The sequence below is a fragment of the Petaurus breviceps genome, unplaced genomic scaffold, assembly GCF_028583685.1.
Source record: "Petaurus breviceps papuanus isolate PSGF00001 unplaced genomic scaffold, PetGlider_PUasm1.0 185, whole genome shotgun sequence".
Classification (NCBI taxonomy): domain Eukaryota; kingdom Metazoa; phylum Chordata; class Mammalia; order Diprotodontia; family Petauridae; genus Petaurus; species Petaurus breviceps.
Genome location: NW_027185797.1, coordinates 12,361,470 through 12,384,761, shown reverse-complemented (window position 1 = coordinate 12,384,761; position 23,292 = coordinate 12,361,470). Strand labels below are relative to the sequence as shown.

Genomic DNA, 23,292 nt, shown 5'->3' with positions numbered 1-23,292 from the left:
CACACAGCCCTTTCTCCTGCTTACCGAGAAATCGAGTCACGTGACATGAGCACTAATTAGCTATCATCCTCCCCACCGTAAAACTTGTGCGTGTCTTCTTTCTTAAAGTCTCCTTTTCTTGAGATAATAATGGAATCTTCCTTTCCAACTCTTAATTCTTGAGGCATGGATCGTCCATCATTCTCTTTCACTTCTGGTTTTCCTACAATACTCTCAGGTTTTCCCATCCTCAAAACTACACACACACACACACACACACACACACACACACAAAACTACACTCACTCTCTCTCTGTCTCTCTCTCTCTCTCCATCCCCCCCTTCCCCTGACTCCACAAATTTCATTTCCATTTTGGTGCTTGCTTCCTCTCCTGCCATCCAGCTTCTGTCCCTAGCACTCTCTGAAGCTGCTCACTCCAGGCTCACCAAGGGCTCTCCTTGTTTCTAGAGATCTAATGATCTCGTCTCTATGATGGATCCTTTTTAACTTTGGCTGCTGAGCACCTTCTCTTCCACCGACTCTGGGACACTACGCTTCCTAGACAGCCCCCCAAGAACTGGAGAGCTCTCTATCAGTTTTCATTGGTTTCAATTTTCTCCTCATCCTCTCACCTTGTCTCAGTGGAGTTTCAGGAAGGCTGCAAGGTTCTAATAAACTCAATGTTTTAACATTATCAGTAGCTATGTCCTACATAACCAAAAGCCCTTTGGGATCCTCTATCATATTTAAGAGAGTAAAGGGTCCTGAAACCAAAAAGTTCGAGAACCACTGCTGGTCATTTATTAAGTGCTAAGGAGACAATGACAAAAATGGAACACACCCTGCCCTCAGGAAGCTTACATTCCAATGGGGGAGTCAATATATAGATTATTCCAAAAGTCTTAGTGCAGTTAATAGCTTGCTAATAAGCTTGAATACAAAACACAGTGTGTCTTTTTGGGGGAGTGTGAGAGTGTGTATATGTATGTGTGTGTGTGAGAGTGTGTGTGTATGTGTGTGTGTGAGTGTGTGAGTGTGTGTGTGAGTGTGTGAGTGTGTGGGGGGTGGTGAGAGAGAGTGTGTGTGAGGGTGAGTGTGTGTGTGTACACACACACAAAGCAGATACTGGGTAACTCTGGATAGGCAGGCAGGAGGAAACCAGAAAGTAGCTCCCAAAGAAGGTGGTGACCAAGCTGAGCCCGGGAGTCTTGAAGAAAACCAGAGGCTCCAAGAGGTGGAGGTGAGGAGGCGTCCATTCCCATAGCTCTATCATCACCTTTGTTCAGGAGATTCACAAAGCTGTATGTTTAGCCCTGCCCTCTTTCATGACCACCAGACAGCTGACAGGCATCTCCAGCTCCATGTCCGACTGACTCAACAACAGTGCCTGTAAGAAGCTCATCGTCACCCCACCCCCACTGATAATCACAGCAATCATGGCAGATAACACTGATACAGCGCTTCCTCTGCCAGGCACTGCACTAAGTACTTTATAATTATTACTTTATTTGATCCTTACAACCCTAAGAGGTAGGTGCTATTATTATCTCCATTTTACAAAGGAGGCAAACAGAGGTTACGTGACTTGCTCAGGGCCACACAGCTAATGAGGCTGGAACTGAACTCAGGTCTTCCTGACTCCAGGCCCAATGCTCTATCCACAGCACTGCAGAGTTCTCTCTACTAATTATGATCCTTCTCTTCCTTCAGGACCTACTTCAGCTACCACCTCCACCATATCACATTCCCTAATCTCCCCAGGGAGAAGGGACACCCAGCCTTTCCTTTAGTCATTCTTATGATCCTAATCACTTCCTAACTTTTTCTTAATGTCTGTTTGCCTACATGACTCATTCCCCTACTAGACTCTAAGATGCTTAAGAATAAGGGTTCAGCCACAGAATTCCCAGATCTTCAGATGAAAAGGAACCTCTAAAGCTCAGATAGCTTGAGCTAGAAGGGCTCACAGAGGAAACCTGGTCCCGGGACGATAGAAAAGAGCTGGTCCCCAGAAGCCTAGTCTGACCCCTTCATTTTTTAAGTCCACAGAGTCTCAAAAGACATCAGCAGGACAAGTAGTAACTGCTTATAATAAATAAAACAAAGGCAATGAAATAAGGTTATACCCAAAGAGTCTATGTGAACACAGTGAAGGCAGGTAGCTAAAAAGGCAGGCCTTGGCCGTGTAACCTTGAGCAAGTTACTTAACCCCGATTGCTTAAAAAAAATAAAAAATAAAAGGTAGGCCTTTCTCCATGACTATGATTGTGTGGGCTCTGGAAGACAGCTGTAGAATGGTTCAACAGAACAGAGAAACACTGAGGAAGGGCACACATGTTCCTCTCCCTCTTTCCTCAACAATACCGTCATGTCAGCATTCCATGTCACAGCCATCCCCAAGGTTTACAGGTCTTCCCACCAAAAAGAAATTCTCTCTCTCTCTCTCTCTCTCCCCCTCCCCACCCTCTCTCCCTCCCTCTCCCTCCCCCTTTCCCTCTCTCCCCTCCCCACTAAGAATCTCACACAATACACCTTAATGTCCATTCACCCCCAACATCTCCAGCTAGATAGAGAGCGTTAACTCTAAACTTAGAAAATGTTAATGGCATTACCCATAGGGAACCTTATAACTTCATAATATCCGGGAGCTTCTGTTCTCTTCACGGGTTCCATGAAGGGCCAAGCGCTTTGATGGCTCTTTGGTAAAGAAAAAAGTAAGGTATCTAATACAGAAATTCCACACAAGAAAATCTTTCAAAATCTTTCCATCAAGTCAAGGGAAAGAGACAACTCACCTTTACCTGCTGCAGGATGTTTTTTAATGTGCTGTAAAGCTGGTCAGGGTCTTTGGGCTCTTTGCTTGAAAGAAAAGAGTAACAAACAACAGAAAAGCAAGGATTAGTCTTTACCCACAATCCATTTCAGTACAGTGTTGTACAGTGCTGGATCATATAAAATCCTGTACAGTGCTGGATCATATAAAATCCTGTACAGTGCTGGATCATATAAAATCCTGTACAGTGCTGGATCATATAAAATCCTGTACAGTGTTGGATCATATAAAAAGGGTGCAGTTTATTTCACGAAAACTATACCCCAGGGAAATATTGGATTAGAGAATATGGTCTTTTTGCTATTTTCTGTAAATTGAAAAGAAGTAGAGGCAGAAGCTGGGACAGGGGAGGGGTAGGAAAAGGGAGGGAAATCACCTTCATGGACATCACTTTCTCATCAAATTATACTTACCCTCTTTCTTTTCCACTTGGTTTCCAGCCTGTCTCTCCTATACATTAATAAAATTAAACACATCATGAGAATTGCTTTTTTTGATCCAAAGGGTAACAAAATTAACATCTTCTTAGAAACTAAGTCTTACTGAAGTATTAATCATAATAATAAAGATAAATAAAATCACAATATTGCTATAAGAGGGCTCTTTAAGTCTATTCCCAATGAGAGACTGAAATGGACTCTCTCAGGGAAGGGATTTAGGCAATGTAAAAACAAAAGGTCAATGTACATTTATTAAAAAATAAAAGAAAGTGACTCTCTTCTCCAATTACTTCCTAACACTTACTAAGATAGTGAAACAAAGTTGTAAGGCTTTATTCCATATTCCCTTCAACCTTTTTAAGATAAATGTTATACTTTTATTTCCATTTGATATTGCACTAGAAGCCTGTATATAGGTCGGTAGCTGCCACTAGCCGTGAGGGCACTTTGAAACCACTGAACGTGAGAAGACTAAGTTGTTCAATGTCAAGCAAGGTTCTGTACTGTCCAAGCCTAGAGAGAGGAAATGTCTCAGTCCTGGATGGAAGGAGGATGACATTTCAAATGCCACCAGAGCTGAACTGTCCTTCTTAATTTTTATTCTTGTCATGGACCCTACCGCCTTTGGCAATTTGGTGACATCTGTGGACTACTTTGCAGAATGTTTTTAAATAAATAAAATAAAATAAACACAGGATGACCAAGGAAACCATTTATATTGTAATAGAGATATCAAAAAAAATTTTTTAAATACCCAAGTCAAGAACCCCCACATTAAAATACTATCTGCTAAGGCTCAGACTTGAGTATAAAGTGGGTCTCTCTTGCCTCTGTCCAACAAAGGACCTGTTTGGATTTTTTTCCTTCTCTACTGCCCCTCTCCATTGGTCAGCTTAATACTTGAAATAAATACTAGGAGAACCCATATTAAGATGTTTATTTCCCAAGAACATACTGTTGGCTATAAACTCTGATATAGATTCAGTGAGCTTGAAATAAACTAATTTAATTTGCACAAGTGAGTAAAACCCTTCTTTATCTAGACACATAGCTCTTAAGCAGAATCCTCAATCACGGCCACTTCTGGAACACAGCAAAGAGAAATCCCACCTGATGCCCTATTTACTCAAAGGAGGGGGTGTGCATGGAGGTGAACTGCTTTTTTTTTTTTTAAAGACTAAAAATCATCCAAGGAAGAGAAGGAGGAACCTTAGCAGAACTCCTCAAAACCCAGGAGAGGTGGGCTCTTTGCTAGCCTCAGACTTGAGGACCAAATCCTGGCATCTGCGCGCCCCAAGGACTTTATTTGAACAAGAACATGATTGTCTCGTTCACCTCAGCTTAACTGTTGCAGCGGGTTACTGCCATAACCAAACAACTTGCTTTGGAAGAAAACACTATACTTACTAATGCCCGGGATGCTTTCTATTGGAATCTGGCGTACTCCGTCTTTAAAACACGAAAGTCCGGGGTAGACCTTTCGAATCTGGGCTTGCTTCCTTTCTATAAGCTTCTTAATTATCTGCAACCGGAGGAAGAAAAACACAATTTAGAAGGAGAAAGTTCACAGGAGAGCTGAAGTCAGGAACATTCAATCTTTTGTTTCCCACCTGCTCCCCACACATACAAAGAGAGAGTGCACAATTTGAAGGGAGAGAAAAAAAAAATGGATACACTTTTCAGTAGGCAAGAAATAAAAATATTCCATTATTAAGCCAAAGCCCATTCTGCTCCACACACACCATTGTCTCCAAATGACTTATCTCCACTGAGCAGAAAAGCTAATATTGAGAGGACTGCCCCGGGCTCCCTGTCTCATTTGACATATTTAGCATAAGTCATCTTTCTGTCTGGGCTTCTCAGAGGAGGCTGGATGAAACTGACAATAAATGACCCCCTGAACATCAGAGTCAGTCTCACCTTGGCAGAAACCCCTTATGTCCCCTCAGTATGACCTATGAAGCAGATTAATGGTCTTCAGAAGGTGGTAAAGCCTGTAACGGGCAGGCCTTAAGTTTTATAATCATCTCAGCCAAAGCCCACGTCTGCACAATCTGAAGACAAATGAGCCCAATGACCCTAACGTCTAAGAGGGAGGACACTTTGGGGGAAAGGGGGACCTCCTAAGGATACAGGGTTCCTAATATACCGAAGTGATTTGTTTTAGTATCTTTTAGAGTTTCCTGAAGAAAGCAACTTGTACTGAAACTGTTTAGCCTGTAATATACCCATCAAGTCCCCAGCCCATTTTCATCTAGGGAGTCAAACCATGATTTAATTGAGTAGGGGATATAACCCTCAGTCAATCCTTAAAAACTACAAAGAAGAAAAACCAAGTTTCTCTTTAGTAATCCGATTTTACCTATAACAAGGAATAATCTGGGTGAGAGGAATATATATCTTTAAAGCAATAATATCAGATGAAGAGGGATTTTCCATATTTAAAATAAAAGAATTTCACAAAATGATGATGCCTAGGTAGAAGACATTCCTTTTCAAGGAAAATCATCCCAGCAAAACACAATGAATCAAGCCGGCAGTTCCCTCCCATTCCTCCTACACACACCCTATGAGCCCGTCACACCAGCTTGTCTCCGTCCTACATTCCCTATACCCGCTATCTGTGCCCTGGCATGCCTCCTTACTTCCAACTCCCGGAGTCCCCTTTACTTCTCTGAGATGCAGCTCAGACATTATCATGGCACACATTTCATGATACCCCAACTGCTTCCCTCCCAGCCTACCTTGTATTTTTTTATTTATTAACTTTGTGTTTAAGAAGTAGTTATTAATGTTTATCAATGTCTTTACTAACTTTATAGTTATTATGCATACATAAGTATGTTTTTATATGTACTTGTTTCCTCCATTAGAGTGAAGGACCATTGTGATCAGAGATTGTGTCTTTCTTTGCAATTGTCTCCTCTGTGCCTAACACAGAGTAAGTCCTTAATAAATACTCATTGTTTGGTTAAATCTAAGATTTTAAAAATAGTGACACCTGACCTTTGATAAAGCACCTGAAGATTTGCAAAGCACTTAACCCCCATTTGAGCCTCACAACCACCTGAGGTAGGCAGATCATCATCAATCCTATGAACAGTATGGGGGACAGAGCCTTGTCCTGGGATCAACTGGACAGGGTGCAAATCCTACTGGCTGTGTGACCCTGGGAAAATCCTGGACTTCAGGTTCCTCATCTGCAAAATGGGGTCAATAACGTCAGTAGTATCCACCTCCCATGGTGGTTTTAAGGCTTAAATGGAGTGACATTAATTGTTTGGCAAACCTTAGTGTGAATGTCAACTACCATTCACAAAAGAGCGATTCAATGCAAATAAGGGAGAGACTTGTGAACCAGAGGCATAACCTTGGTTATGGAGAGAGACCTCCCAAGGACGACATCATTTCATTTTATGCTCCTCTGGCTTTCAGTACTCAAGTACACATTCATCTGGGATTATTACTTTTAAAAATTATCTCAAGTCCTCTGAGGCACCACATCTCACCAGTCAGGCTGGCTAAGATGACAAAACAGGAAAATGACAAATGCTGGAGAGGATGTGGGCAAACTGGAACACTAATGCATTGCTGGTGGAGTTGTGAACTGATCCAGCCTTTCTGGAGAGCAATCTGGAACTATGCCCAAAGGGCTATAAATACTTTCATACCCTTTGATCCAGCAATACCACTCCTAGGGTTATATCCTAAAGAGATCATGGAAATGAGAGAAAGACCCATATGTACAAAAATGTTTATAGCAGCTCTTTTTGTGGTAGCAAAGAATTGGAAATTAAGGGGGTGCCCATCAATTGGGGAATGGCTGAACAAGTTGTGGTATATGCATGTTATGGAATACTATTGTGCTATAAGAATCGAGGAGCAGATGGTCTTCATATTTACCTGGAGAGGCTTAAAAGAACTGATGCTGAGTGAGAAGAGTAGAACCAGGAGAAATTTGTGCACAATTACAGACACAACGTATGTGTGATGACCAACTTTGATAGACTGGACTCTTCTCAGCAATGCAGTGATATAAGTCAATCCCAAAAGACTCATAATGGAGAGAAATATGTGCATCCAGAGAAAGAACTAGAAAGAACTAAGTTTATATCCAGGTGGAAGCAAAATACCTGATCTTTTTCCTTCTCTTATTTGGTTTTATATCCTCTTTACCATTTTTCATTCCAGCTGGTACAATCCATCCTTATAACCTGACTAATGTATAATGTGAAAGTATTTACAGATCCTATACTTGACTATAAGCCGCCGGGGGGGGGGAGGAAGGGGGACAAAATGTGAAACTCAAGGAATTGTGGAATTGAATCCTGTAAACTAAAAGGAAACAAACAAATTAATAAAAAAAAATTTTTTTTTTTAAATTTATCTCAAGTCATCGCCCTTATATAGAAAACCAAGTAACAAGGGGAAAACTTTTGTTTTTCTTCTTTGTGATTTCTGTATGACTGTCATGGCTTTTATGCAAGGCTTTTTAAGCGGAAGTCTGTGAATTTAGTTTCCCCCCCCAATATTTGGATAACTGTATTTCGATACAGGTAGTTTAATTTATAACCCTCTGCATTTTATTCATTTAAGAAATTTCTTGGGGCGGCTAGGTGGCACAGTGAATAGAGCACCAGCCCTGAAGTCAGAAGGACCTGAGTTCAAATTCAGCCTCAGACAGTCAACACTTACTAGCCATGTAACCTTGGGCAAGTCACTTAACCCCAACTGCCCTGCCTTCCCTCTCAAAAAAAAAAAAAAACAACATTCTTCTGTGAAGGGGTCCCTAGGCTTCACCAGGCTGCTACCAAAGAGGTCCACAGCATAAAAAAGAAGTAGCCCTGGTCTCTAGATGTCCTCCCTGGGCCCACTTTGCTACCTGAACTCCAACACGGAAGTCTTCCTCCTTGGCCTTTCTCCTATTTCCCATGCCAACCCACTCCATTTGAATCATTGACTCCAAATGGCTTCCTTTCTCCCACGCTGGAAACCTTTAGTCAATGATCACTCTTCTTGCACTGTCCCCTTCATCCCCTAGCTTCAATCTACTGCCAAGTCCTGTTAAAACAAACACTGCTCTTTCCATTCCAGTCCTCACCACCCATGAGGAACCCATCTCACTTCAAGTCTAGCCCATTATTATGAGTCTCCTCAATGGCTTCCCTGAAACTACTCTCTTTCTTCCAGTTCATACACAACTTGCTGCCATGTTAACGTTAAACCAGCACCTTCCCCATATCACCATCACGACTAAGAAGCTTCTCATTTCTTTGTCTATGTCTTGGTTCGTTGCTATTGCTCAACTGATTCGGTCGTGTCCGACTCCTCATGACCCCATTCGGCATTTGCTTGGCAAAGATACTGGAGGGATTTGCCATTTCCTTCTCCAACTCATTTTACAGATGAGGAAAGGTCAAAGTGATTTGCCCAAGGTCACATAGGGTCTAAGGCTGGATTCTTTCACCTATCACTACAGGCGGAATAAGTCACAACACTTTGGGAGGGGGTTCAGCTGTTTTAAAATGCTTGAAGAAAATGGACTAGATACTGAATATCTCAATTGCTAAATCCCTTTCAGTGACTGTCGGAGAGACCCGGCTTAACCAGTCCAGACTATCTTTTCTAGAGAAGAGTTTCCTCAGGAGGCAGTGTGGCCTAGTAGAACAGTCCCGGACGAAGGCAAAAGATATGGGCTTGCATGCTGGCCCTGCTCTTTATTCCCTGCTGAGCCGCAGGAAATGAAGGGATTGGACCAAGTGATCTCTAAAATCCCTGTCAGCATCGAGGAAGGACAATTCTACCCCGAGTCACAACTGACTCATTGCAAAACCATCTGCTCGAACTCCAAGGCTGCAGTGTTCCAGGATCGATGCAGACCTCAGGAGCAGGTTGCAGACTCAGGCCTGTGACTGAGCCCATCTGATGGTATCCCCGCCAGGGGCCTGCTCCGTGGAGATAATGCTTTACTTAGCCCTTTCTTCCAAAAAGAAACACCAGACTATTGAATACAGGCCTGTTTGCTGCAAGTCAAGATAACAACCAAACAGAGGTGTGCCTCTTCTTGGCAGGGAAATTGCAGTCTGCTGGTTTTTATTAACAAAGAAGTCCCTACCCCCTCCCCCCCACCTTAGAACTGTTTGTTTTTTTTCAGTCTTGTGTCTTTGGCTACATGGAGCAAATGTTTTATAAGGTGCTTTCCCCCTTTGTTTCTTATCCTTGGGAATGAACCAAGTACCAGGATAGGATGGGCCTTTTTTTGTTTGTTTTTTAAACAATAGAAACCAAGAAACAGGACTGACTTTTGGAAAGGTTTATTTAAGCTACTGATGTTAAGAGAAAATGAGAAAATTTACTGTCCTACGATCCACCGACTAGGGCAATCTTATCACTCTATGGCTTAAAATGTGTTGCCTGTCCCCTGATGTCTAAGGGATTTAATCCCAACTTCCTAGCGTGGCATTCAAACCTCCTACAATTTGGCCCCAACGTTCTCTCCCAACGTAGTTATTATCTCCCACCATTACCCAACTCTGACTCTCCCACCTCCATGCCTTTTTGTTCATACTACGTCCCTTACCAGAAATGCCCTCCTCCACATCTCTACTACCTTTCTCCACCCTCTCTGGCAATTCCTCTTCTGGCCTTCTCTAGGCCCTCGTTCCCTTGTGAGTTTGAAGATTGCCCTGTGGGGCTTTGTGTCTTCACTCTTCTTACTAATATATATTAATTAAAGGTTCTTACCTCTTTCTGTTTTTTGATGATGACAGAAAATTCTGTGTATGGGATCCGTGGGTTTAATTCGCAGCCCATCAGGGTGGCTCCTTCATAGTCCTTGATGTAGCCAACATATTTGGTTTTGGGTACTTTGATATCTTTGGAGAAACCCTAGAAACAAAAGAGATTCAAACATGCCTTTCTCATGCTCCCAGCGTAATGCTTGAAGAAGCATGTACCTAGAGATTTATTATGTAACTCCTAAACACACGGAGTTACACACACACACACACACACTTTTTTAACCCTAGAATGATTTTTAACCCTAGATATAGCTGAAGACATAAATTATTTAAGTTTATATTCTATAGATCTATGAAGAGTTTTCTTTTAAAAATCATAAACTAGAGTAAGTATGACTTCAGAAAAAAAAATAGGATGCTACTAAATATATCAGAAGATAAGTTTTAAATATGGGTGGTCATTATTACCTCCTCTCCCATAAAAAAAAGTTTAGCAAACATTTCTACTGTTATTATTAAGGAATAAACACACAAATAACAGAATAACACATAGAGAAAGGAAGGCACCAGGGCAGGAAAAGGAAGGAAAAGGAAAGCCTAGACAAGAAAAGTCTCATCAGAAAACAGGCCTGAAAATCTTCTTTGTAAGATTTCTAAGGTGAAAAATAGAAACAACAGTCATCTTACGGGTCAACTAAGAGCATATTCTTACTGAATGTAGCTGTGATCTGCCCAGAATATATCATAGTGCAAACAGTCGGCTAGACTAGAGCAAGGTCCTACCACTGTGTGTACCTAATTATGTAGCCATATCCCATTTGGATACATCTCTTTTGTATTATTCTGAGGTTGTAGGATCATTGATCAGAGACCTATGGGATCTCCAAGGCCATCCATCCTCTTCCTTTTATAGTCAAGGAAACTGAGGCAGCTACTTCAGCTCAAAGAAAATAACTCAAGCTTTGAAACAACTACCACTGGCTTCCTGGTTTTTGTTTTATACTAGAATTTTATAAAGATTATTTCTCATCCAGCACCCTTGCTCCATGTCCCTGCTGCAATCATTCTCCAAAAAGGAGAACAAAGTAACTCTTTATAGAATAGTACATTATATCCATTCCTTTTTTGATAGAGATGCATTCCCCCAAGTTGACTAAAAACTATTAGGAGAAATCCAAGTTTTGGAAAAAAGGCTTCAATTCTAAAAATCAACCCCTTACTCCTAACCAACACCCTCACCCCCACCCTCACTTCCCCCTTGCACAGGATGAGATAGAGAGGGAGAACAGACTCGGTTGAGAACTTCTGGCAAAAGAGAAATTCAGATTGCAGGTGTTACAGCCCCAGAAGGGCTTCCAAGCACTTCCCAAGCTTCCAGGAAAAATGCACTCTGCCATCTCTACACCAAGCGCCCTTCTTCAGACATTTGTCCCATACAGAAGACGCTCAAGTTCACAGGACTAGGAACTTGACCGCCTTCCTCCTCGTACCTGGTTATTTTCGCTCTAACCTGGCCAGGCGGCAATCCTGCATCGCTAGTATGTGATGCCTGAAAATGACTGGATTCCAGCTTCAGGTCTACAAAAGTGAATTGCTCTCGCCCTTCACCAACTCTCTAAACACAAGGTGACTCCAAAACGAATGATGCCTGTTAGCATGTTGATGAAATGAATGAGGTGCCAGGGTTCCACTAGAGATGGCAGGGCAGGTGGGAGAGGACTTACTTGTTTCTTGAAGTATCCAATGGCATATTCATCAGCGTACGTAAGAAAGTTCAGGATGCTATGTTTTATATGGTATTCTTTCAGGTGATTCATGAGGTGAGTTCCATAGCCCTGTATGGAAGTTGGTATAAGAAAAATTTATGCATGGGTGGAGAAAATCTTATGAGATGAAAAGGGCCAAGAAAGATGCTGGGGACCAGTGAGGGGAGTGGTGGGAAGCTGTACGTTTTTGGTTTCATATATTCTATGTCTCAGAGAATTATAGTAATCCAGACTTCTCCTGAAGGAGATTCATCATAGAATTGTCTCCTGCAATTCTAAGCCTCAGGGATGGGATTTATCAGCAAAGCCCTCAAAGAACCTTGGGTCAAGTTGCTAGCATGATCTGAGGATAAAATCTAATAGCAGTACCTACTAAAATCCCAAAGATTTTCTGACGAATAAGCATATAATTCCAAATCCAGAAAGTTTGGATGTACATTACCAAAAACAACTCTAGTTTCTCACAAAAGGATCTGAGAGCTTTAGATGAAAACACAAAGCATTCTTCTAATCTGCCAAGAGACATCTGCTATATATCCAACAAGCAAAGCTTATTAAAGAATGGGAGAGATCTCTCTCTACGTAGAACGCTGTGCAACTAGCTAGACCTCCCTGAGTAAGTACAGACTACAAAATCCCCACTAGCCAAATCACACTGTAAGATAGCCCAAGGAAGGGAATATTGAAACATATCATTAAAGTGAGAGGAGGAAAAAAAAAGTTGTCATTTTATATGATACCATGTCTTTCAAAGGAAAGCCCCTAACAATCTCAGGCTCTACCAAAAAGAGGCAGAAGAGGACATCCATGACCAAGTCTATCACAGGAACAAATGCCTTGAATTTCACTTATGATTCAATTTCTCTGAAAAGATGAATGAACTCACTTACCCTTATCCTTTGAAGTAGATGGGGAAATAGAACTCTAACCATTTTAAGATGGAGAAACTTTGGCACTGGGAAGACTAATGGGTGAGAACATGGACCTACAGAACGGGAAGCTGGCCAGCAGTCTATTCTCTGTGCTGTTCATTTGTTTTTCAGTTTTTGGATTCTTCGTGACCCCATTTGGGGTTTCTTGGCAAAGATATTAAAGTGGCTTGCCATTTCTGTGTCCAGCTCATTTTATAGATGGGGAAACTGAGGCAAACAAGGTTAAGGAGCTTGCCCAAGGTCACACAGCTAGTAGGTGTCTAAGGCCACATTTGAACTCAGGATGATGAGGCTTCCTGACTTCAGTTAAAGCACCACTGTAGCTCCTAGCTGCCCATATCTTTGTTACATGGTCTCTGATTTGATCCATGTAAGAAAATAAATGATCCTACCAGTATTGGCTGATATAGGGCAATAAACAGCATATGCAGAATAGTGGGTGAACCTAGAGAAATGCTTTTCCTTATGAACCTCTTTCCTAAAGACCCAGGAAATAGAGGCAAAGCCTTCTTCACTTTCTGTTCTGTCTCCCAAGGAATCCAAACGAGCTCAAATTGATTATGACCCATCCCAACCCAGGACAGACTGGGAATTCCTCTTATGGCTTTCACTTTTACCTTCTAATCAACAAGAAAACCCAAAGGGAGCCCCTCTGAGGAGGGTCATTCAATTGGTACAAAATATTTGTTTTGATATTCAGACTGCTGATCTTTGATGGTCACTCTCTCACCTCTGAAAATATTTCCACAGAATCAACCATACTCCAATACAGCACTAGCTAAAGATGGACTGGACAATATAAACCTCACATAATTCAGCCCTGAAATCTTGTATTTGCTAAGGACGAAACAATCAGCAAGGTGATGTTATAATGCTCATCAGAATACTTTATCAAGAAAGGAGGCCAAGATATTACATCTTCTTGAGATATGGTAGTGAGAGCATGCACATACTATTATGAAAATTGGTATCAACAACCTCTGATTTCACCAGTATGCACACTTCATTCACCAATACAGATTACAATCACTCCAAGTCTTAGAAGAAATACTCCATAGGTTTTTAATGGTTTAAAAAAAATCCATCCATTGGTGGCTAGCCTTCTTGATGACTGGCATCTTTCAACTAAGCTAGGCTAGTCTTTGAATGACAGTGCCCATCAATGGTTAATAATAATAGCCACTGCCATTTATTTGGTGCTTTAAGGTTTCCTCATTTGACCATCAGAATAATCCTCTGAGGTTCTGCAGGTATTCTAATCCCCATTTTCCAGATGTGGAAACTGGGGCCCATAAAGACTGGATGATTTGACCATGACCACAAAGGTAGTCTGTATCAGAGGAAGAATTCCAGGAGAGTCTCTCTCCCTGTCTCCAAGGTCAGAATTCTAGTTACTACGCCACTCTGACTGCCACCAATATCAGTTAAGTTTTACCCCATGTTTAGAAAATCATCTTGTTCCACCTGAAACCAAGTGTGTTAAATTCAATCTGTGTCTCTGTGTGTACCAATATCATGGAATCTTATATTGTCTCTATTCCTAGAGGAAACTGAATTTTCCCACTTAAGAATTAACCTGCTTCTGGAATAAGAAAATGGGAGGTACAGTGCCCCTGAAACCCAGCCTGCTTAGTTAGGTACCATTTGGAAAAGCCAACTAGGAAGCTGGTTCACTGTGTAGATAATTAACATTTTAGAAAAATGGCAAAGGTCACTCATTGATAAAAAAAAATGATGGAAAAGCATTTTTCCCTGATTCACTTTTGAACTGAAAAATCTATTTATTAACAGATGATTTGCTTTATGTTTTCTTCCTCTAAATGTGATGATGTTACATGGTTTCCAGGAAGATATTCCTCTGAGAAAAAAGAAGCAATCTTACTGGGGTCATCCAAGTCACAAAGATACCACAAAACCTCTCCTGACCACATGTGGTTTCTCTCTGCTGTCCCTAAACTAAGTGCATCACAATGAGACTCTTTAAAAAGGGTAGTTAATGACGTTCAATTCTGAAAAGGGAAAAAATGAAAATATCAGAAATTTTCTTCTCCAACTAAAAGGCAAGACCACTCCTCTACCCTCTCCTTCCTTCTACTCATCATGAAGACTAATAAGACAAACCAAAACACTGCAATGGTCCAGACAACATCATGTTATCCCAATAGCAAAAAGTATACCTTTACAACAGAAATTCTCAACTTGGCTTAAAGTACTAATTAAAAACACAGCAACAGCACCATCTAAAGACAAGCTGTCACATCTCCCTGAAAAGCAAGTGAGTTCAGCATGGAGTAAAATTGGGGCACTGATCACCCCAAATAAAAGAACTATCCCCAAAATGACGAGCTTAAAGGGAAGGGGTAATGGGAGAGGAGTGAGGAGAGAGAAAAAATATAGACTTGATCATCCAAAAAATCATAATTTGTAATCAAAATGGACAACAACAATAATAAAAGAAAAATGATTAACTGGCTTTCACCCTTGGATAGTCTGTGTTGTCAAGCAAAAGCCTGTCCCATTTTACCCTGGAGAATGAACATTCTCTGACTCTTTAGCATCATAAATGGCATCATCCGGAGAGATCAAGCAGAACCATCAAGGGTTTATCACTACATAAGTGGATGGTGGAATTGTGTATTTCTTGTTGTTGTTGTTTTTTTTTTTCAAATAATGTTTGGGGGCTTTTTGTGATCTGAAATAGAATGAGAGATTTAGAGCTAGAAGGGACCGAAGACCCCTGGATCCCAAAGCTCTTGTCTCACCATCTCAAAGCTCATGACCGAACAGGGAACTGGTGCTGATGGAAGCTTAGTACATTAGTGTGTTCAGCTGCCAGGTGCTACCGCCCTCTGCCACTGACACACAAAAACCAAAACAAAGCTCTCACAACAACGTATCCAGTCAGACAAAACGGCTTCTCAGCCCCAAAGTGTGGGTGTCCTTCTGCGTGTTGGGCTGCTGTTAGTCCCCACTAACACTGCCATTTCATCAGCCGCTCAGCCATTCAGCACTTGGTGGGCACCTCTTTAGTTTCCAAAGTCAAGCGACCTTTTTCATGTTCACACAGGAGGTCTCTTCTGAAATGAAACCCAGTGTTCTTTCATCATAAAAGTTCAAAGGATCAAAGAGAACAGGAGGTAGGGCCAAAAGGAAGCTCCCAGGACATCTAATCCAACATTTACTGAGCTTACCTTTAGAAAAAAAAAATGAGGGTGAGGTGAGGGAATTGGGGTTAAGTGACTTGCTCAGGGTCACAAAGCTAGCAAGTGTCAAGTGTCTGAGATCATATTTGAACTCAGGCCCTCCTGACTCCAGAGCCAGTGTTCTATCCACTGAGCCCACGTAGCTGCCCCCCTGAGCGTAACTTTCAACGATGCCCAAAGCACTATATTCCCTCCCCAGTGCATGTAAGCTCTTTATATCAGAATCACATGGCAAAGGAGGGCATAGCCTTTAATCAACCTAAGGGGGCATTCAAGGACATGGTCCCTGATGTGTAGAGAAGGAGAAAATTTTAAATCCCTAGGCAATGCGTTCCTAGAACCTACATGTTTTGCCAGACAAAGGAGATGTCCTAGGGAGCATAGCTCTGGGGAGTTACCTAAGGGAATTAATCCTGAATTTGAGAGTTTGGACCATCTAGAGGGAAGTTTCCTTCAGAGCATGTTTGTAGAAGGAAGAAGACAGCCCTACAGCTGAAGGATTAAAACCATGCTTTGAGGGGCCAAGAGATTTGGAAGGGAACAGCACCCATACCACCACCACGAGCAGAAGGAAAATCCAGGGCCAGGGTGAATGGGAATCACTTATTCAGCAGCCCCCAAATGAGCTGGACCTTCCACGGGAAGCCTTATGAGTCTTTTGGGAGTATGTGTGCTTCTGGATTTGCTTATGGGCTCTTGTGAAACCCAGGCACTTTATGCATTTCCACGGTGGATGAAATGATGGTTGTCTCATACTCAGTTTTTTTTTTTAAAGCAATCGGGGTTAAGTAACTTGCTCAAGGTTACACGGCCAGTTATTTCTGGGTGTGGTGCTAAGTATCTGAGCCCAGATTCGACCCCCAGGTCATCCCGACACTGGAGCCGGTGCTCTTACTCGCTGAGCCACCTGGCCGCCCCTCTTACTCAGTTTTTAAAAACGTTAGCTTCATGAAAGCAAGGGCTGCATCATTCTTTGTATTTGTATGCCCAGGGCTTAGCACTGTTCCTGGCCTACAGAAAGAGCCTGATAGATGCTTGCTGAATCACTGACAGAATGGCCCAGAAAATATGTACTTAGAATATTATTTTCTTTGTATCTCCTAAGAATAATTTTCCTTGGGCTCCTTCTTCATGAAGGACAAAACCAAGATGTGACCTCCTGCCTTCAGTGAAGTATTTAGTATTTACTATTATGTTCCTCATCTGGATTATTAGTAATAATTATTATAATAAGAAGCATTTACATAGCCCTTTACGTTTTGCAAAGCACTTTACATTATTCATTGGATCTTAACATAAATGAGATAAGTGCTATTATTATCTCCATCTTACAGATGAGTAAACCAAGTCACACACAAATTAAGTGACCTGTCCAGGATCACACAGAGTCGGAGGAGGGATTCCTCATTCCAAGTCCCTGGCTTGATCCACTCTCTTACGCTGCCCCTTCCTGATTAGAACACCAACTAAAAACACAATTAAGAAAAGGAAGAACTCTAAAAAAGGGTCTGACTGGAGCGTTCTCAAGACACGCACACAACTGTACAAACTACCACTATCAGAGATAGTTGGAAGTCAGTATCAAAATAAGGTCAAGAAGTACCAAAGACAAGCAAATCATTCTGGGATCTGCCACCCTTCCGGATCATCTACTCTGCCCTTTTCTGAGATGCCCAAAAGTTGATGATCCCATCTGTTGCTTGCTGGAACGCATTCATAGTAACAACCACAATTCACAATGGGGCGGAATGGACAAGGGTAGGGTTTATCCTAGTTGCAACCCCAAGGCACAGGAGGGAGCTTCTAGAATGATGAGACCTCATGCCCAATGCCATGACAAATTTCCTCTCTCTAGACATAGAAGGCTCAATGAACCACACTAACTTCTTGTGTGAGAAATAAAACCACAGCAGTAATGCACGACTTCTTTCAGGGACTCCCAAATCCAACTTGGGTCCTCTACTGGATAAGGCCTACAGACACTCCTGCACATCTCTGTGTTGGTTCTAAGGCAGGGCCTTACCTTGACTTGCTCGTTGGAAGTTACGGCACAGAAGACAATCTCTGTGAATCCTTGTGATGGGAACATCCGGAAACAAATCCCACCGATCACACGGCCATCTTTAATCAGAGCAAGGGTCTTGTGCTTACTGAAAGAATCAGATTATGTCCAAATTTTAATTATATTGTAAAGGACAATATATTTGAGACATTTATCATTAACTGACCAAGAAGAAAACAGGGGAAATATACCGGATGTCTAGATCTTGTGGTTTCAGCAGAAATTACGTTCCGAAGCCCCTGTCAATGCAGATCTCCATTTTACCCAGATTCTCTTGTGATCTACTTCATCAGGGCACTCAGCTAACCTTCGGTTCTCAAAGACTATGCCAAGAGAGAGCTGGCACTAACGTGCCCTAACAAGCTGAAAAGGCTTTGAGTATGAGCCAGAGAATGGGCTGTCGGTTTGAAACCCAAGGAACAGGAGAGCCTAACTTCAGGGTGATTCGTCCCCAACTCAGGTCTTGAAAAGAATGACTAAGGTTCCTTTCAGCTCTGACAGTCCATGAAGAGCAAAGGGATTAGTGAGAGTGAGCTGCAGTCTTCCGATATTTCAGTATCGGTTAGGAGAAATTTGTTCAATTTTGAACCTTTGAATGTTGTCACCCACAGATTTTTAAGGTGCTGAAGAAATCTGAGGGTAGAACTTGGCCTAAACAAAGAGACAGTACCATCCTGCTGCCCAGTAAGGACTAGCGTTGATGACTTGGAAAGTATTTCAGTTTCATACATGGGACCAAGTTTTAAAATTAAACAAATTTCTCATTATTGATACTAAAGTATCTTAAGACTAAGGCTTTCTCTTACTAGTCTCTTCACAGAATCCAGGACTAAAAGGGACCTCATGGTCCATGTTATATATGGCTTAACCTTTTGGGGGGTCACAAATCCCTCTGGCATACTGCTAAAGTCTGTGGAATCCTTACAAGGATATTTTTAAATGCATAAAATACATCAGATTACCAAAAAAAAGCAATTACATTGAAATTCAATTGCCAAAACTTTTTTTAAGTGAACAAACACCTTGTTAACAAACTCTGATATATTCCAACCCACACCCTCTACAATATCCTAGAACAGGGCTTCTTCAACTTCTTCCATTCGTGGCCTTTTCTATAATTGGTGTCGGCGTGGCCTGAGGACCCGTGCAGTACAAAGCGCACATGTTTTGTGTTTAGAACCAAGGCTGCATGGGCAAGTGTTGCCAGAAACAGCTCAGATTCATGATGCATTTGACATCTAATTAATTTTCAGTTGTTGTGTGCTCAGAAAGCTTTTACTGTTGACAAATTTTTCTGTGACTCCATACGGCATCACAACCCAGTTTCAGAAGTGCTGCCCTAGACAGACCTTTGCTTGAATCCCAGCCCCTCACAAATCAAGGCCCTCCACCACTCTGTGCTCACTCGACTCACAGACAAGTCTAAATCTGCCTCTCAGACGATTCGTCAGATGAGCAGATCTGAACACATTCCGAGCTCAAGCGCACATCCCCCCCCCCCCCCCCCCTCCCCCACACACACACACACTTACGGGTCAAAGACCAGACGCGTGATATACTCTTTGGGCATTCTAGGGAGCTGATGAGAGAAGACGTTCTGTAAGCCAACCAGCCACATCATGATCTTTTTGTTGGGCTTCTGATGCAGAGAGTTGCCAACCACGTGGAATTCAATCACTCCCCGGCGCTCTTCTAGCCTGGCGGCTTCGTCCCGGGCCGAATGTGCTGAGAGGAAGTTGGTCTAAGACCAGGGGCAAGAAGGAAAGAGTGGAGGGGGAGAGAGATGACAAAAGCTGTAACATCAGGTCATCAGATTCAAGCTTCTCTTCTCTGATCTGCTGGATTCCAGACCAGGAGTTTGTAGGAAGACACCCTAAAAGACACTGGTGTTTCTTTATTAGCTTTTACCCAAGAAAAGAAGACGCTTAGGTTTTGAGAGTGACTTGGAGATGATCTTATTGGGTTCCTGTTTTACTCGCAGCCCAGCTTTCCTGTGGTCACTAACCGAGATGCTGGGGATGTCCTGGTAATTGTTCCATACCTTAAGGTGCAAAGGAACAAACACAAAACTCTGAACCACGAGATTTCCTTTCTAGTCACAGCTCGGCTTACGAGCTAGTTGGGTGGCCCTGGATAAGTAAAGAAACTGTCCGACTGTTTCCTCATCTATAAAACAAGGATGACACGACCTGATCTACCACACTGTGCTCCTGCTTGGAAAGCACAATCCTGGCTCTCCAGATGGAAAGAGCTAGCACGAGCCAATCTTCACAAGCTCTTTGGGCTCATGAGTCCCAACTGCTCCCACAGCCAACACTGGCTGTTGCTTTCATCTTGCTACTCTGGAATTTTCCTTTTGTGAGGCACTATTTCCTAGCCTGACAACATCGAACTGGGCCTAGTGTGGGGGCTGCTAAACACTGGGCTCAAAAACAGTGGGGATCTTCTGCAAATGTGGACAAGCTACACACACATAGGATCCAGCGTGTGGTTGTAGAAAAAGGCCTGGCTCTGGAGGCAGAGATCAGGGCTCAGATTTTGTATCCAATGTTGCAATGCCTTAGTCAAACCATCTAACATCCCTGGGCCTCAGTTTCCTCATCTGCAAAATTAGAAGACTGCATGGGAAGACACAGAACATTTTCTGCTCTAGACCAGTGACTCTATGACTCCTTATTCATTTTCTTTTCAGACCCCTGGAGATCCAGACTAATGGTACAAATGGGAAGCTAGGAAAGAACCCACAGAGCAGTGCCCCCATAAGAACTTCCAAAATAAAGGAGAGCCCACCTTGTGTCTGTGCCCCTTCTTGTTGTTGTATTGTGTCCAACTCTTTGTGACCCAGTTTGGGGTTTGTTTGGAAAAGACACTGGGGTGGTTCACCATTTCCTTCTTTGGATCATTTTACAGACCCTGGTGCTCTATTCACTGTACCAGGTGGCCTGCTCTGAAGTCAGGAGGATCTGCATTCAAGGCCAGACTGAAGCACTTACTAGCTGTGTGACCCTGGGCAAGTCACTTAACCCAGTTTGTTTCGGTTAGGAAATGGCAAACCACTCCAGTGTCTCTGCCAAGAAAACCATAAATGGAGCCATGAAGAGTCAGACATGACCAATCGACAATGCCCACAATGCTCACCAATAGAATCACAGGTGGCTAGAATCAAAAGGAAACCTTGTGGTCAATCAGTGTAACCTTTTCATTCTGCCAAGCAATGACTAAACAGAGTAAAACAACTCTCCTCATCTAGGGACCGCAAGTTCAGTGGGAAAGCTAGGTCTGAGTATCCAGTACCCCTTTGGTAATTACTTTGGTAATGAAACCTTCAGTGGCTCCCTGCTGCCTGAAGGATGAAATATCAAATCCATGGTGTGACCTGTGAAGCCCTCTTTCATCTCGTCCCCACCTCTGCGCAGCTCTGCTGCCAATCACTGCCCTGCATGGGCTCTCTCCACCAGTCAGCGTGGCCTGTTCATTGTTCCCCAGACCTGGCCAGCTGTCTGCCACCTCTGGTCCTTTGCCCATCTGCTTCCTCTCCTCTCCCAGCCTTCTAGATTCCCTTTTTCCTTTCAAAGGTCATCTCAGGTACAGCCTTCAACACAAGACCTTTCCAGACCCCAGCAGCCATCAGGGCTCTGTTCTCCTTTAGATTGCTTTCTATCAGTGAACTTTCTATTTCTGTTACTTCTATTCCGCCCCCTCCCCCCACACACACACACTGATCTTGTGTATAATTTGAATCTCAACTTCAGGCTACACAATGTTTTGTTCTGAATAGAATATAAACTCCCAGATGGCAGGATTTCACTTGTTATCTTTGACTTCTCCCCACCTCCTGCCAAGTACACTGCCAGGAACATTGGGTAATTCATAAATATTCCATGAATTCAGTTTTATCCAATTGGCAATGGGGTTTAATTTCATTCTCCTCCCTCCCAAATTTACATGCTTAACAGCCTGGCCGATCTACTAGTAGCAGCTAGAATTTGGACAAAGCTTTTTATATACATATCTCAGTTCAACCTGACAGCCATCCCAAGAGGCAGGGACTTAAAACTAACTGACACCATCTTACTGGTGGAGTAAAAATATAAACTGGTTTGCCCAATGACCAAACCACCATCAGACCCGTGCTCACAGCCCAGCAGCACAGAGGAAGAGATACTGCACTGGAGTGGGAATCTTGTGACCTGGATTCAAATCTGACATGTTGTAAGTCACACACTCCCCTCTGAGTTTGCCTCCGACCCTTGGTGCCTCAGGCTTGGAACATCCCTGCAACACGGAGGCCCCTTTTTCCCACTGGAGACTTTCTCCTGGGGAGGGGGGGGGGGCAGGCTAGTCAATCATTATTGCACTCCGGGCTCTGCTTCTGACTTTCTGGACTTCTTTGACATTTTCCCTATCCCTCTCTTCTCCCCTCAGTGGATTCTTCCCTCCTTTGCCTACTTTTCAACATGTTATCATCTCTCCAAAGCTCCTTGAGGGCCGAAACTGTCTTTTGCCCATATCTGTAACTCTAGAGCTTAGCAAAGTGAATGGCACATAGGAAATATGCTCAGGAAATGCTGGTTGCTTTACTTTGCCTTGGCAAGTGACATAACCTCTCTGAGACTCGGTTTCCTCATCTATAAATAAGGGATAATCATAGCGGTTACCTAACAGGGATGTTGTGGACATTGATGAAATAATACATGTAAAGCATTCTGCAAAACTTGGTCAACCAGATGAGTGAGTTACAGAAAATATGATCCATTTCATATACATGATGTCTGTGTGTGTGTGTGTGTGTGTGTGTGTGTGTGTGTGTGTGTGTGTGTAAATGTGCTACATACTGATGTGAGCTATGATCACCTTCACACCCAGCGCTTGGTCCTCGGCATTCGACCTCACTCTGAAGGACAGCATGGCAATATGCAGAGTCTCACTGAGAAATGTGGAAAGGGTGCACTGGTGACATGAAACCATTCTGCACACTTATCAATGTGATGTTCTGAGGCAGGTCTTTCTCATGCTCACATTTTTTAAGTGATTACCTGAGAAAATGACAAATCTAACGTATTTAGTAATCCACTGGTGAACTGAGCTGAGAGAAGGAGGTGGAGGGGGGGAGGGGGATGGAAGGAGACAGAGAAAGAAGGAGGGGGAAGGAGAAGGAAGGAGGGAGGGGGAGAAAGGAATGGGAAAGAGAAGAGACAGAGAAAGGGAGGAGGAGAGGGGGAGAGAGGAAGAAAGAAAAAGGGAGAGGGAGAGAGAGGAAGAAGGAAAAAGGGAGAGGGAGAGAAAGTTCTTCTGAAAAATAAATGCGGAGCTGTCTTTGCTCTAAGTATTTCCTT

The 23,292-nt window shown here is 42.7% G+C and overlaps 1 protein-coding gene across 1 annotated transcript in view; it reads right to left on the bottom strand.

Annotated features, from left to right (window-relative positions):
* Positions 1–23,292, bottom strand: part of KAT2B (lysine acetyltransferase 2B) — a 113,935-nt gene that overhangs the window by 5,486 nt on the left and 85,157 nt on the right. Inside the window, exons 10-17 of the mRNA XM_069088464.1 lie at positions 19,489–19,697; positions 17,918–18,044; positions 11,718–11,828; positions 9,998–10,141; positions 4,661–4,775; positions 3,227–3,263; positions 2,776–2,839; positions 2,593–2,677 (exon numbers count right to left, since the gene is read on the bottom strand). Coding sequence (XP_068944565.1) covers positions 2,593–2,677; positions 2,776–2,839; positions 3,227–3,263; positions 4,661–4,775; positions 9,998–10,141; positions 11,718–11,828; positions 17,918–18,044; positions 19,489–19,697 — 892 coding nt within the window. The remainder of the gene's footprint in view (positions 1–2,592; positions 2,678–2,775; positions 2,840–3,226; positions 3,264–4,660; positions 4,776–9,997; positions 10,142–11,717; positions 11,829–17,917; positions 18,045–19,488; positions 19,698–23,292) is intronic.